Raw genomic sequence first — 16,265 nt, 5'->3', positions numbered from 1 at the left:
TCAATGACAGCACTTGTGCCCCAGTTGCAAACTTGACAGGTAGATTTGCATCAAGCACATTCCAAAATACGCCAGCCTTAACTGTCCCCAGGATGACACCGGGGTAGTAATGTCCTTGCGGATCCATGACTTATTCATCTTGATGAACGTTAGTCTGTCCACATTGTCACTGGACAGACGTGTGCGCTTATCTACACCCAGCAGCACTGAAGACACGTTCCGAGACAACGCTGGCTGTGGGACATGACAAGATCTCCAAGGCGTAAGTGGCGAGCTCAGGCCATTTTTCAAGATTGGAAGCCCAAAATGAGCAAGGCTCCAGTTGCAAAGTCATGGCATCGATGTTCATTTGGAGATACTCCTGTATCATCCTCTCCAGCCGTTGACTATGTGTCAGACTTCTTGTCTCTTGTGGCCTTGAATTGGATGGTCTAAAAAAATTATGAAACGATTCCATAAAATTGCTATTACCAGCACCAGATATGGTGTTGCTGTTACGGTTTGACTGATAATGACGAGACAGTCCCATGTTTGGCAGTTACAACTGGGAGATTCACTCCGTGCACCACTGGTGTTTGGTGGAAAAACCGAGCTAAGATTGAGTAACAGCTTATGCTGATACTCCAGCATACGTGCGTCCCTTTCTATGGCTGGAACTATTTCTCCAAATTTGGACTTGTACCGGGGATCTAATAGTGTGGCAACCCAGTAGTCATCATAACTTCTAATTCAGACAATCCGAGGGTCATATTGTAGGTAGTGCAGCAAGAAGGTGCTCATGTGTCTTGCGCATCCATGCAGACCAAGTCCTCGCTGTGTTTGTGGCGGCGAGGTGATAACCATGCTTTCTTCCTCTGACATGTCCCCCCAACCTCGTTCAACCGAAATTTGACCAAGGTCTCCCTCATCTGCTGCGTCTTCCATGTCCATCGAGAGTTCGTCCTCCATTTCTTCCTGGGCTCCTGCACCTTCCTCAACAGTTTGGCTGCTAACATGCGCCCTTGTTAATCCCTCTCCCACACCGTCCCATGCCTGCCTCCTTGGTGATTAGAACGTCTGGACCTTGTAGATGTTGGTATCTCTTGCGCATATGAATCCTCCTGTACTTCCTCCCCTTCCTCTTGTCCCACCACCTGACTCCGAATACTGTTTAGCATGTGCTCCAGCATGTAAATGACTGAAATTGTCATGCTGATAATGGCATTGTCAGCGCTAAACATATTCGTCGCCATGTCGAACCTGTGCAGAAGGGTGCATAGGTCCTTGATCTGAGACCACTCCAGCAGCATGATCTGCCCCACCTCTGCATCTCGTTGGCCCAGGCTATACCTCATAACGTATTGCACCAGGGCTCGCCGGTGCTGCAACAGTCGCTGCAACATGTGGAGAGTCAAATTCCAGCGTGTTGGCACATCGCATTTCAGGCGATGAACCGGCAGGCCGAAAGACTTCTGTAGCAATGCAAGTTGGTCAGCTGCGGCGGTTGAATGGCGGAAGTGAGAAGAGAGTGACCGTGCCCTGTGTAGAATCCCATCTAGGCCGGGATAGTGGGTTAAAAATTGTTGGACAACAAGGCTCAACACGTGAGCCATACAAAGCACGTGTGTCACCTTGCCCCGATGAAGGTCCGCACCCAGGTTTGCAGCAGTGTCGCACACGGCCTTCCCTGGCTGCAGGTTGAATGGAGACAACCATTTACGAAACTCGCTTGCAAGAGCTGACCACAACTCCTCAGCTGTGTGACTCTTATTTCCAAGACATTTCAAGGTAAAGACCGCCTGATGCCATTGAGCTCTGCTGCCAGCATAGTAAGGAGGTGTGCGGGATTCCGTGTGCACAGTTACAACATGGGTGGCCTGACCAGGCAGGCTTGGGGCAGAGGTGGAAGACCCAGACGAGGTTGAGGAGGCAGAAGCAGTGGAGGAACTTCTACATACAGAGGATTGACGCACAAGTCGTCGGGACGGCAAGACTTGTTCAGCAGACCCTTCTCCATCTCTCACCGTAGTTACCCAGTGCCCAGTCAGCAACATGTAATGCCCCTGTCTAAGCTTACTGGTCCAAGTATCGGTGGTGAAATGCACCCTGTCGCACACTGAGTTTCTCAAGGAAGCGGTCATGTTCTGTGCGACATGCTGGTGTAGCGCAGGCACACCTTTCTTGGAGAATTAGTGGCGACTGGACATCTGGTACTGGGGCACTGCGACTGACATAAGGTCTCGAAAATCCTGTATCCACCAGGCGTAAAGGCAGCATTTCGGTAGCCAAGAGCTTACAGAGGGTGAAAGTCAACCTCTTAGCTTTGTCATGGCTCGGAGGAAATGGCCTTTTATTGGTCCACATCTGAGAGACCGAGATCTGGCTGGTTTTTGGAGACGGTGTGGAGTAGGGTTTCCCTGGAAAACTGCAGGTCTGTGAGGAAAGTGCAGGCGGAAACATGATGTTGCCTTCATCCAACGTTGGTGCTCTTGATGTCTGAGAGAGCTGTACACCAGCATTTGTTTCACCTTCCAAACCAACTGACGACCTGCCAAACAAACTGCCTGTTGCGGTTAAAGAGGTGGAAGGTTTGCTTGGAAAAACATGTGTGATAGCTGTTCCCACAGTCATAGAGGATGAAGAGCGCGCGGATGCACTTGAAGGGGCAGACGGTGGTTGGCTCGCTCCGCTAGTCCGCATTGTATCACGGTGTGCTTCCCACTCGGACTTATGCTTGTTATTCATGTGACGATTCATGGAAGAAGTTGTCAAACTGGTGAGGTTTTGGCCTCTACTTATAGATTGTCAACAAATCCTACAGTTCACATGATTTGGCAGATCCTTTGCGAATGTCGAAAAAGGACCAGGCTAGGCAAGGCTTAGAGCCCATGCGACCTGCAGAGCCACCCCGACTTGTCCTCAGAGGCAGAGTTGTGGCTGAGGATGCAGTTGTTGACATGCTTCCAGTACTCAGACTCTGTCCAGGAAAGCGCAAGGTAACTTCGTCGTCAGTCGCATCCTCCTTCACCGCCTCTGGTGACCTCCTCGAGTGCCTGACTGTTGGTTGACAGTAAGTGGAAATCTAGAACTTCATCATCAAGCGTTGTGTTTGCACTCCCTTTGCCCTCATACCTAACCTCTTCCTGCCCTGACAGAATAGTTAAGTTGTCATCCCAATCAGGTATCTGTGTCTCATCGTCATCAGTATGTTCCTCATTGTCTCCACCAACAGGTGTTACAGTTTGGGAATGAGGGTCTAAATTATGCTCAGAAACTTGGTCATCAGGGCCTGAATCTGACTCACAAAGCTTCTGGGCATCACTGCAGACAATTTCCTGGTCTGTACTCACTGTAGCTTGGGAGCAGACCTCTGATTCCCAGGCTATAGTGTGACTGAACAGCTCTGCAGACTCAGCCATCTATGTTACACCATACTCTGCAGGGCGGGTGGAGACTTGAGAGCTGGGAGAAAGCAAGTGCGATTGGGGTGACAACTCAGAGGACTGTTGTTTTTTGGATGTTGAAGTTAAGGTGGAGGAGATGTCACTTGTTGGAGCACTTGAGATCCATTCTAGCATTTTCTTTTTTGTGCATCATCTACCTTTGCTACAGTTGTTTGGTTCCGTAAAAAAGGTAGCACATCCGATTGTCCACGGAAAGTTGTAGACATCTTACTTTTGCTGGAAGATGGCCTTTCTTCAGCAGATGTTAATGTAGCTTTCCCAACTACACCACGGACACAAACTTTTTTCCTTTTCCAACACGCCTGTTTCCCTTTCCAACAGAATCTCTCCTTTTGCCACTCATTTTGTTAGCAACAAGATTGGACACTTAAAATGTGGTAGCAAAAATGGAGAGGTGGTGTACAATGCAGAGGTGGTCTAGCTTTATTGACAGCTGAAGAACCAACACTGACTATCCCAGTCAATTTTAGTATGCCCCTAACAGTGGCAGCACAGTTTTCAATTAGAATTGCATAGAAAAAATGGACAGGAGTGCACCATGCACAGGTGCTGTACCATGATTGCCAGCAAAGGAACACTAAAGTAGAATTCCAGACACTTTTAGGATGGCAGAAAAAGTGTCAGCTCTTTGGGCAAATAAAATAGCGTGGCAAAAATGGGCAGGTGGGTAGAATGCAGGGGTGCTGTGGGTCAGTGGACAGCAAAGGAACAGTAACTTAGTATTCCAGACACTTTTAGGAGGCACAAAAGTGTCAGCTCCTTGGGCAAATCAAATAGCGTGGCAAAAATGGGCAGGTGGGTATAATGCACAGGTGCTGTGGGTCAGTGGACAGCAAAGGAACACTAACTTAGTATCACAGACACTTTTAGGATGGAACAAAAAGTGTCAGCTCTTTGGGCAAATAAAATAGCGTGGCAAAAATGGGCAGGTGGGTATAATGCATGGGTGCTGTGGGTCAGTGGACAGCAAAGGAACACTAACTTAGTATTCCAGACACTTTTAGGATGGCACAAAAAGTGTCAGCTCTTTGGGAAAATAAAATAGTGTGGCAAAAATGGGCAGGTGGGTATAATGCACGGGTGCTGTAGGTAGCAGGACAGCAAAGGAAGCCTCACTTTCTATCCCTGCTAATGAGAAAATGCAGCAAAGAATTGCCTGAGCTCAAGTGGGCATATTTTGTTATCTAAAGCCCTACACAGCATTTGCACGGACCTGCCTAGCAGCTATGGCTATGGACGCCTGTAAATCATCCATGAAAAAGGCTGAAATAACCAGTAGTCCCTAATCCCTAAAGCGCTGTGTAGATTGCACTGTATCTCTATAGTGCACACAGCAGGAGCAGCAGCGTGAGCGGTGACTGTCACCCATACGCAGAAGACAGATAATGGTGGCGACGGGGAAAATGACCGGATCTTATAAGGCAAGGACATGTGACATGCACAGCCTATGACACATGCCCTTGCTTGTCTGGCAAAAATCCACTTAGCTGTGTGTGTGTCTGTGATTGGCTGACATCCTGGCCTACCCCACTGCACGCGCGGTTAGGGAAAAAAACAAAAAACGGCGATCAGCATTATCTCAGCACTCAGCAGCAGCACAGATCTAAACCCCGTCCCCCCCGCACACTATACGCTGAAATTTGGTAATAGCGTGATTCACAGTGACTCACGCTATTACAGTGAAAAGCCAGCTAGTGACTAGCTAGGCTTTTTGTTGATCGAACCATTCTCGAACGTAACTCTAACTGTCGAGCTTTTAGCAAAAGGCTCGAGTTCGAGCTCGAGCACCTCCCAAAATCACTCGAACATGAAATTGGCGAACCTCGAACCTTGAACATCGCTCATCTCTAGTGCTTAATATCTGATTTAGACTTCACAGTCCTTGAAAATTGAGACTTGTTTACCTGGAACTTGACTTTTTTATATTTAGCATTTTATCTTCTTTATGTATATATACTTGAATTGTAATAAAAGGTCTCCATTGTTTCTTATCCTTTCCCACTCCCTTGCCTCTTTTCTTCTCCTCCCCAATAAACTGTGTCTACATGTCTACATATATTGCTATGTATTGAGTATCCTGTATAATGTTACTGTTTGTTTAGTTTTGCTTTCATTGTTTGTATGAAAATTCTTTAATAAAAATTATTTCAACCAAAATCACTGTACAATTATAAGAAGCAAATTCTCTATGTCTATCTCAATCCCGATCTTTCCATTGGAGGGGAAAGGTCAGTGTCACCCTACTTATAGTCACACTAACTCAGTTATATCACAAATCTTCACTCACTAGTCCACCAGGTAAATAGTCTCTCGGTACCGTACGACTGAGGGGGAAATGACAGCCTGTCTCACTTGGAGGTTGCCCTCGACAAGATGTCCTTCCATCTCAGGTATTCGGTATTCTGACTTTGGTACTTGACTTCATAGTCTGATCCTCTTTCCTCTTTCAATATTTGATGTTTGGTTTTTGGTTTCCTCAATGATGGAATGGGGTATCTTCGGGGTCCTCAATGATGAAATGGAATATTTGGTCTTCGGGTTCCTCAATGATAAAATGGGATATTTGATTTTCTGGTACTTCGGACGACTGTGGAACTTATGCTTTCTTTGGGTTCAGCACATTTCTAGATGCTTCCACTGAAGACGACATAGGCCGGTTCTGTTTGCCCTTTCCCCAGGTAGTATTGATGCCAAGTTCTCCTCCCTACTGCTTGTTCTGGCTTTTATATTTTACAATTTATTCCACGCCAAAGTTGTCAGTTGCCAGGGTACACTCTGCTAATCCTTCCTTCAAGGAAACATACTCCTTACTAACTGGTTCATCTCTTCTCTGGTTTACTGGCAGAGGGTGATGCAAGACTGCTAATGTTGCAGAGCATAGAATATGGATGTTTCCTACTGGCCACCCCCTTACAACCTAATGGTGCCATTAACTTGAAAGAAGCTGACAGAGTCACTGTGAACACTATATGGCTTCATCCTGGTAGTGTTTGTCTTTTTCAGACATGACAAACCACAATGTTGTGCTTGGCTGAAAAAGACTAATAATTATATAAGGGAATAGTTATACAGGTGTTCTTTTTTGTTAGTAGTTTCATAATATTTCAGCAGATGCTGTCACATACTATACTCCATAAGATATCACTTGTGCACACAATTCATAAAAATGATAACAAATATAAACATGAATTAAATATTTCACGTTCCTTTTAATAAATACGCTGTGTGCTTGTAAACAGAATTGATAACTTACGTCTTCGGACTCAAACACATGACAGATCATCTTGTACTGCTTCTTTCCTTCCTGAGCACCTGGAGTAGTTTCTATACAATCTTGGGATGCAGATCTTGGCATACGACGTCGAGCCATCAAGACAACAATATTTCCAATGTCAGCAATGTAGGAAATTGTCCTTAGTGCATGGTCCATCATTGTTTCCTGTTATATAAAAAATATAGAAAATGTGTTAGAAACTACATTATACAAACATGCAAAAGCTGTAAGCTTCCAGGCTATACCAACATCACACAATTTATAATATGATGTTAAATGAATACAGCACACAATGTATTGAACAAGCCAAAATCAGAGCTAGAAAAAAACAAATAAACAGGCCTCTTTGTCACTAATAGGAAACAGAATGATTTGCATAAAGTCAGATTTGTCTGCAATTTCCATTCTCATCATGATCAGGTATGAGATAGTCTTCTTAAACACTCACCGATCCTTGTGAGATCCTTGCATAACCATCTTTTTAGTTGTGCCTCTATGTCATTTAGAAGGTCTAGAAACCTTTGTAACTTTCTAGTTCACAGCACCACAATCACCAAGCGTTTAAGCCTACACAGATCATTGGGTCTCGTGGCCAAAGATAGGGCCGTTCCCCATGTAGATGATGTATCTCTTGTCCAAACATGATCGATGCGTTTGACGTTCAAGATTCTTTGGGTACAATCACATATAAGATCACATATTCAATTAATTGCTGTACGAACGCGGTCATTTATTATGCTACATACCACTACAAAATGATCTATGTAGGCATCACTACAAGGGAGCTGAGATGAAGAATTAGACTATATGTGCATGATATCAAGGCGGCAAAAGATGCCACCACCAGCTCTCATTTAAAACCAATACCCGGACACTTCTGGCCTAGCTCATGGATGTGATGAAAACATTTTGAAGGTTAATGGTACAGACCACATCATCGCGGATATAAACTTGCCCAAAAAAAGTGCAATGGATTCACAAATTGGAGACACAGAACCCATATGGGTGAATATACACTACAGTTCAAAAGTTAAGGGTCACTTAGCTATTTCCTTCTTTTTGAAAGGAAAGCACATCTTTTTCAATGAAGCCAACATTAAATGAAACAGAAATACACTCTATACATTGTTAATGTGGTAAATGACTATTCTAGCTTCAAACATCTGGTTTTTAATGAAGTATCTACATAGGTGTATAAAGGTCCATTTCAAACAACCATCACTCCAGTGTTCTAATGGTACATTGTGTTTGCTAACTATGTTAGAAGGCAAATGGATGTTTAGAAATTCATTGAAAACCCTTCTGCAAGTATGTTAGCACAGCTGAAAACAGTTTTGCTGATTAGAGAAGCTATAAAACTGACCAAAGAGAAATGGATAGAAATGGTGGTCCCAAACTGGAGGGGCAGTGACTTTATCAAACAGATGTCTAGATCTGAATCCAAATGGATTTATTCCTTGGACACCCTGTTCCCCAGGGGCCTTAACGCTGAAATAAAATTGAATGCGTTTTAATTCACCTATATACACTTTGAATTTTTCATGTCTATTATTTCTAAGGAATTTTTTATGTTCCGAAGGGAGTTTTTAATAAAATATTTTTAATAAAAAAATTTCTTAATAAGAAATTTAAAAAAAATTAAATCTTGTACAGAAGGTTTTAAAACTGTTCTTTTTTTCATCTATCAATTTTTAACCTTCACCTTTTTTATTTAGTAACCAATAAAGATTTTTATTTTAAAAGCAACTATTTATTCTACCCCAACATCTCAGCCATCTGCACTTTAATCCAGAACCCTTTAATATAGGCAAGATATATATATTATATGCCACCCTTTGAAAACAAACTTACATAGCGGTCCACATAGGGTTAAGCCTACTGTTATATACTTTAATGAAGAAGCCACACATCTACCCAACATGTGACCCATTCCCTATTGGTGGACGTAGCTGTGGTAAATAATAAAAAAATATAGCGTTACATCAGGGGGGCATCCCTGACGAAGGAGGTCCGCTGCATTTCCAAAACGCGTTGGAATTTTTTGCCCCTACAAGCCTACATAGCCTGATCCCATCGCTGTGACATCACACGCTCTTTGCATGCGCGCTGCCAGGTAACCAGGGAAGCTACCAGCCGGGACTCCTGGATTCCTGTGTCAATCCATATTGCACACTGTTCCATTTACGTCCGATGCTGGTGCAAATCTTCCCTCATTTTGCCTGGCATCCACGCTTACCTACAGTTGCCACACACATAGTGGAGCATATATTAGCGCAGGCACCTTGGGACTCAAATCAGCATGCATGCCGGGAATCCTTCAGCAACGTGGCAAGCTCCAGTGTTTTCTCATGCAAGTTTTTTTAACCCTTTAACCCCTTTCTAGTCTCCCTTAGCAACTTACATCATTGTTTTATTAATTACTGTCCCTACGGTACAGGGAGCACCCTTTCTGGCTACAACAGTGCATTTGCTAAGTGCCACGGAGCGCTGTAGCATATATCCTTTAAGCTATAAAACTGACCTTCCTTTGAGCTAGTTGAGAATCTGGAGCATTACATTTGTTGGTTCCATTAAACTCTCAAAATGGCCAGAAAATGAGAACTTTCATGTGAAACTCGACAGTCTATTCTTGTTCTTAGAAATGAAGGATATTCCATGCGAGAAATTGCCAGGAAACTAAAGATTTCCTACAACGGTGTGTACTACTCCCTTCAGAGGAGAGCACAAACAGGCTCTAACCAGAATAGAAGAGATGTGGGAGGCCCCACTGAACAACCAGATTACCTCAGCAAATTAACAGCTAGAATGCCAAAGGTCTGTAAAGCTGTGATTGCAGCAAAGGAGCATTCTGTGATGAAAGCAAAGTTTGAAGAAGAAAATTATTATTGCAAGTAAAAATCATTATTTCTAACCAAGTCAATGTCTGTACTATATTTTCTAATCATTATGCAACTCATTTAATAAATAAAAGTATGATTTTTCATGGAAAAGACAAAATGAACTGTAGTGTATATGTTAGTATTAACCATTACAATTTTCACCTGCAGTGTGCATTTTATGCGTTGTATTAATGGGGTTCCCACGATCGATCACCCACCAATTTTAATCTCGTGCATTATTTTTACATGTTGTTTTTAATTAAGTGTACCTAATAAAGTTTAACATTTTAATTAATTGCTGTGACTTATTTTGTCCCGGCACATATCCCCTTTTTCGGTTGTTTCTGTTAAAATATAGAAGATGTCTTAGGGTACTTTCACACTTGCGTTGTTTTCCTTCAGTTGCAATCCGCCGTTTTGGAAAACAGCGGAATCCGTTAACAGATTCCGCTGCTTCCCATAGACTTGTATGGACGACGGATTGCGAGTAAAGTACCTGCGTTGCTTCCACTGGGCGACGCTGCGTTGCTTCCGCCGGGCAGAAGGAACGCAGTATGTAACGTTTTTTTGAGCAGTGCAATCCGTAGGATTTCTCTGCGCATGCTCTCTCTGGCTCCCTGCACACGTAACCAGGGTAAACATCAGGTTACTAAGCAATGCTCTTTGCCTAGTTACCCGATCTTTACCCTGGCTATGGGTGCAAGGAGCCAGCGCTAAGCGGTGTACGCTGGTAACCAAGGTAAATATCGGGTAACCAAGCAAAGTGCTTTGCCTAGTTACCCGATATTTACCCTGGCTACGTGTGCAGGGAACTTGACACTTCCCCACTCGGCTCCACCCCCTCCCGCACTCCACTCTACATGTACACATGCATGCACAGAGACACACACACACACACACAGACACACTCACACTCACCTGTCCCCAGCCTTGCATTCCTCGCTGCACTGACGTCCTCAGCACCATGGTCCTGCTCGGCTCCATCCACCCCGCACTCCACCCCCTGCACTCCGCCCCCCTCACACATTCTCAGTGGCCAAACAATCAGCTGATCACCCAGCGGCCGGCTGCTGTGAGTGATCAGCTGATCACCCGGTGACCGGCTGCTGTGAGCGATCAGCTGATCTCTCACAATAGTCTGCCGCCGGTAAAACTGTAAAGAAGAAAAAAAAAAAAGATTCCGTTGTTTTGTATGATCCGTTGTGCCACTAAATGCAACACATCCATTGCATCCATCACACAACACAATGCAACGGATGCCGTTCAACGCAAGTGTGAAACTAGCCTTACAAATTACATTATACAAACATGTAGGAGCTGGAAGCTACCAAGCTGTGCCAATATGACAATTTATAATATGTTGTCAATGGAAACTTATCCAATGCACATTATGGAGCTGTGGAAGGTGAGAAATGGAAGAGGGAAATACTTCTATCTAGAAAGACATTACATTGTCTGCATACATACCATACACGTTCTATACTCCTTCTTGATAGTATACAGTATTTGAAAGAGTGCAGATCAATTATGGTAATGTTCCAGAATAAGCTGGTGAGTGCATGAGGAATACCACTCTTTCTGGCCTTTATATGACTTATATTGTGCATTTTTCACCACTTTTACCTTTGCAAACTCTTTTTTTTCCAATTTACTGTCCTCTCTGATTTATTGGGAGGAGACTACTTGCTATAATGTCTTTTATACACAGCAGTCACAAACATCAGGGATTCCCGATCTTTTCTCCGCAGAACACAGAGAGAAGAAGCAGCCCCATGGAAGCCATTAAAGTGCTGCACCATTATGTATCCAGCAATGAAATAAAATATATTTGATAGTAGAGACCTGTGTCTGCTTGCCCCCACATTTTGCCCATCTCTTCCTCCCCACTCCTCTCACCATAGACTTCAATATATGTGGAATTTGGCTAGCAGAGTGTTTGATGAGTTCAGTATGCAGGGAAGAGAGGAAGAAGTGGCTCATAAGTGGAGGAAAAAAGCACTTTTCTTTAATAAGATTTATTGCAAAGTTTCTGTACTATTGTTTTATGCAAAGTTTGTAGCAAAGAAGGTGTCCCGTAGAAGAGCTACATCAGCGCGAAACGGTTTACCGTTGTCCAAAGCTTTGGCTCCCCCGCCCGGTACTGCATGTGTGGCGCCCCTGACCTGGTCAGGCACCACTGAGTACTGCACTCGGACTGAGTACAAAACAGGTAATCCCAAAGGCTTACTAGGGTGTGGACACACAGACACTTAGTAACCAGGACACACACAGTTTAGAGGGGACCCCTGGGCAGACCCAGGGAGGGGGCGTGGCCCTCGCATCCCAGCTAGTGGTGGGTAGTGGGACTGGAAACTACAGATTGTGCAGTGGAAGTCAGAGGCGTAGGAGTGGAGCAGCCGCGTCTGAGGTGTAGAGCAGAAGGAGCAGGACACTGTCAGACACTGCACCTGTAGTGGCTGCTGGTGTGGAGAGCGGCTACCCAGTGGTGCTGTCTGAAAACCACCTAGTGAAGAGGTGGCTGAGTAAGGAGACTACTGGTAGACCAAGCCCGCACAGGGAAACAGGTCCCTAGAGCAGGAACCCATCTACTCGGCCTGCCAAACCTGCTGGTGAGGGTGCTGGATGTACCTCACCGAACCACACAGAGTCCGCAGCATCAGCAGCAACGAGGGGGCCCATAAGGAGGATTGAGCCTGGAGCCATCTTAACCTTGGTCCACGCTGCCAGCAAACGGGCCAGAAAGGGGAGAACGGCAGTTGCGATTTCCCTGGGTGATTCCCGCAGTACTACAAGTAAGGAGTCACCCCAAACAAAAAGGGCTAGGAAGGCGAGTCAGCCTTCACCCCTGGATCAGCCTGAGGGATACCTGGTTCCACCTGGTTCATCATAGCATCGCCCGGGTATCTCACATCTACCACCAGAAAAGTGAGTAAAAACCCTGAAAGACATTGCTGCCTGTGTGTGAGTTCTTCTGCGACCTGTGGTACTACACACTTACACTGGGCCCTGGGGCCAGCCTCACTCTCGGGAGGCCACAACAACTGACTGCATCTACCATCAGCCCCAAGCGCTCCCTAAACTGCAGTGGCGGTCACCCACTGACCGCAAATACTGAGAGTGGCATCACGATTCTCATTGAAGTTAACCAACTTGGCCAAACAATCAGCTGATCACCCAGCGGCCGGCTGCTGTGAGTGATCAGCTGATCACCCGGTGACCGGCTGCTGTGAGCGATCAGGTGATCTCTCACAATAGTCTGCCGCCGGTAAAACTGTAAAGAAGAAAAAAAAAAAAAATATTCCGTTGTTTTGTATGATCCGTTGTGCCACTAAATGCAACACATCCATTGCATCCATCACACAACACAATGCAACGGATGCCGTTCAACGCAAGTGTGAAACTAGCCTTACAAATTACATTATACAAACATGTAGGAGCTGGAAGCTACCAAGCTGTGCCAATATGACAATTTATAATATGTTGTCAATGGAAACTTATCCAATGCACATTATGGAGCTGTGGAAGGTGAGAAATGGAAGAGGGAAATACTTCTATCTAGAAAGACATTACATTGTCTGCATACATACCATACACGTTCTATACTCCTTCTTGATAGTATACAGTATTTGAAAGAGTGCAGATCAATTATGGTAATGTTCCAGAATAAGCTGGTGAGTGCATGAGGAATACCACTCTTTCTGGCCTTTATATGACTTATATTCTGCATTTTTCACCACTTTTCCCTTTGCAAACTTTTTTTTCCAATTTACTGTCATCTCTGATTTATTGGGAGGAGACTACTTGCTATAATGTCTTTTATACACAGCAGTCACAAACATCAGGGATTCCCGATCTTTTCTCCGCAGAACACAGAGAGAAGCAGCAGCCCCATGGAAGCCATTAAAGTGCTGCACCATTATGTATCCAGCAATGAAATAAAATATATTTGATAGTAGAGACCTGTGTCTGCTTGCCCTCACATTTTGCCCATCTCTTCCTCCCCACTCCTCTCACCATAGACTTCAATATATGTGGAATTTGGCTAGCAGAGTGTTTGATAAGTTCAGTATGCAGGGAAGAGAGGAAGAAGTGGCTCATAAGTGGAGGAAAAAAGCACTTTTCTTTAATAAGATTTATTGCAAAGTTTCTGTACTATTGTTTTATGCAAAGTTTGTAGCAAAGAAGGTGTCCCGTAGAAGAGCTACATCAGCGCGAAACGGTTTACCGTTGTCCAAAGCTTTGGCTCCCCTGCTCGGTACTGCATGTGTGGTGCCCCTGACCTGGTCAGGCACCACTGAGTACTGCACTCAGACTGAGTACAAAACAGGTAATCCCAAAGGCTGACTAGGGTGTGGACACACAGACACTTAGTAACCAGGACACACACAGTTTAGAGGGGACCCCTGGGCAGACCCAGGGAGGGGGCGTGGCCCTCGCATCCCAGCTAGTGGTGGGTAGTGGGACTGGAAACTACAGATTGTGCAGTGGAAGTCAGAGGCGTAGGAGTGGAGCAGCCGCGTCTGAGGTGTAGAGCAGAAGGAGCAGGACACTGTCAGACACTGCACCTGTAGTGGCTGCTGGTGTGGGAGAGTGGCTACCCAGTGGTGCTGTCTGAAAACCACCTAGTGAAGAGGTGGCTGAGTAAGGAGACTACCGGTAGACCAAGCCCGCACAGGGAAACAGGTCCCTAGAGCAGGAACCCATCTACTCGGCCTGCTAAACCTGCTGGTGAGGGTGCTGGATGTACCTCACCGAACCACACAGAGTCCGCAGCATCAGCAGCAATGAGGGAGCCCATAAGGAGGATTGAGCCTGGAGCCATCTTAACCTTGGTCCACGCTGCCAGCAAACGGGCCAGAAAGGGGAGAATGGCAGTTGCGATTTCCCTGGGTGATTCCCGCAGTACTACAAGTAAGGAGTCACCCCAAACAAAAAGGGCTAGGAAGGCAAGTCAGCCTTCACCCCTGGATCAACCTGAGGGATACCTGGTTCCACCTGGTTCATCATAGCATCGCCCGGGTATCTCACATCTACCACCAGAAAAGTGAGTAAAAACCCTGAAAGACATTGCTGCCTGTGTGTGAGTTCTTCTGCGACCTGTGGTACTACACACTTACACTGGGCCCTGGGGCCAGCCTCACTCTCGGGAGGCCACAACAACTGACTGCATCTACCATCAGCCCCAAGTGCTCCCTAAACTGCAGTGGCGGTCACCCACTGACCGCAAATACCGAGAGTGGCATCACGATTCTCATTGAAGTTAACCTGGCCTACCTGTGGCCAGAAGATCACCAGCACATGAAGCCCCAGGAGACCCTTAGGCGACCTGAATGTAACGGGGCTTCACACATGTAACCCATGTTTGCACAATAAAGAAGACTTGATTTCATCTCCCGGTGAGTAGCTGCTCTTTTTCTTCCTCCTTTTGTGGACCTGGATTTTCCACTGCGGTCTTGATCAGGGTGTGCATCTCCGGGGCAGGTATCCCTTGTCCACAATTGCGGTCGAGTTTTTTCAGGCCAGTGTGAAGCTCGTTTTTACACACCAGTGGTGCCCAGTCTTTTTCTCCTTTTTTGAATCTACAATGAATAGACCTGTCCTCTTTTCATTGGAGATGTAGACATGCATGTAGACATTTCCAATCACAGTTAAAAGATGAATGCACATGCTTGAATGCACATTTGTGGGAAAAAAAAAGTCCAGGGCCTATACATTGTGATGATGACTTTAGCTGTCTGACTAACACAACATAAAATTCTTAAGTCAAAAAAAAGAAATAGATATTTACCTAAAGCCTTTTATTTTACCAGTCATCACATACTTCCATACTCTACGAGGGGTGATCCAAAAGTAATGATAATCGGTTATTTCTATTGCACACAGAAATTAAAATAAAATGTTTTCTTCTCTCTTAAGTACCCACTAATCCAGGGGAAAAAAAATCACTTAAATAGTCCACGATTCCCGGGAACTACATTCATTTGAATATGAACTGCCGAGGAGTGAACATCAAGATGGAAAAAAACAAGCTCAGAACTGTCATCAAATACCTCTGCTTGAAAAAAATTACTACCAAAGGCATACACAGCGACTTGGTGGAAACATTGGGGGACTCGTCTCCTCCATATTCCACAGTTGCACGCTGGGCCAAGGAATTTAAGCTGGGAAGAAAATCGACGGAAGATGAACATTGTGAAGGACGCCCATCCACGTCCCTCAATGAAGAAAACGTGAAAAAAGTTGAAGAAGTTGTATTGGCAGATCGAAGAGTGACTATCAGGCAGCTGAGGTCACAGGGATCTCATATGGCAGTATTCAAAGAATCCTTGCAAAAGAATTGCATATGAGAAAGGTCTCCACGCGTTGGGTGTCAAAAATGTTAACCGACGAGCAAAAGAAGAAACGAGTTGACATTTCAATAGCAAATCTCGAAAAGTTCCAAGCAGACAAGGAGAATTTTTTGTCATGTTTTTTGACCATGGACGAGACCTGGATCCTCCACTTTGATCCTGAAATTAAACAACAATCGATGACATGGAAACGAGCCGACGAACCGACGCCGAAGAAATTCAAAGTGTCAAGCTCAGCAGGGAAGGTTATGGCATCCGTTTTTTGGGACGCTGAAGGAATCATTATGGTGGACTATTTGGAGAAGGGAGCCACTATTAC

The 16,265-nt window shown here is 45.0% G+C and overlaps 1 protein-coding gene across 2 annotated transcripts in view; it reads right to left on the bottom strand.

Moving 5' to 3' along the window:
• Window positions 1–16,265, bottom strand: part of APBA2 (amyloid beta precursor protein binding family A member 2) — a 596,113-nt gene that overhangs the window by 104,383 nt on the left and 475,465 nt on the right. For both annotated transcript variants that reach the window (XM_075345685.1, XM_075345686.1), the window contains one exon: window positions 6,697–6,882. In XM_075345685.1, the coding sequence (XP_075201800.1) occupies window positions 6,697–6,882 (186 nt within the window). The remainder of the gene's footprint in view (window positions 1–6,696; window positions 6,883–16,265) is intronic.

Source organism: Anomaloglossus baeobatrachus, chromosome 4 (genome assembly GCF_048569485.1).
Source record: "Anomaloglossus baeobatrachus isolate aAnoBae1 chromosome 4, aAnoBae1.hap1, whole genome shotgun sequence".
Classification (NCBI taxonomy): Eukaryota; Metazoa; Chordata; class Amphibia; order Anura; family Aromobatidae; genus Anomaloglossus; species Anomaloglossus baeobatrachus.
This window is presented reverse-complemented; position numbering and strand designations above follow the sequence as displayed.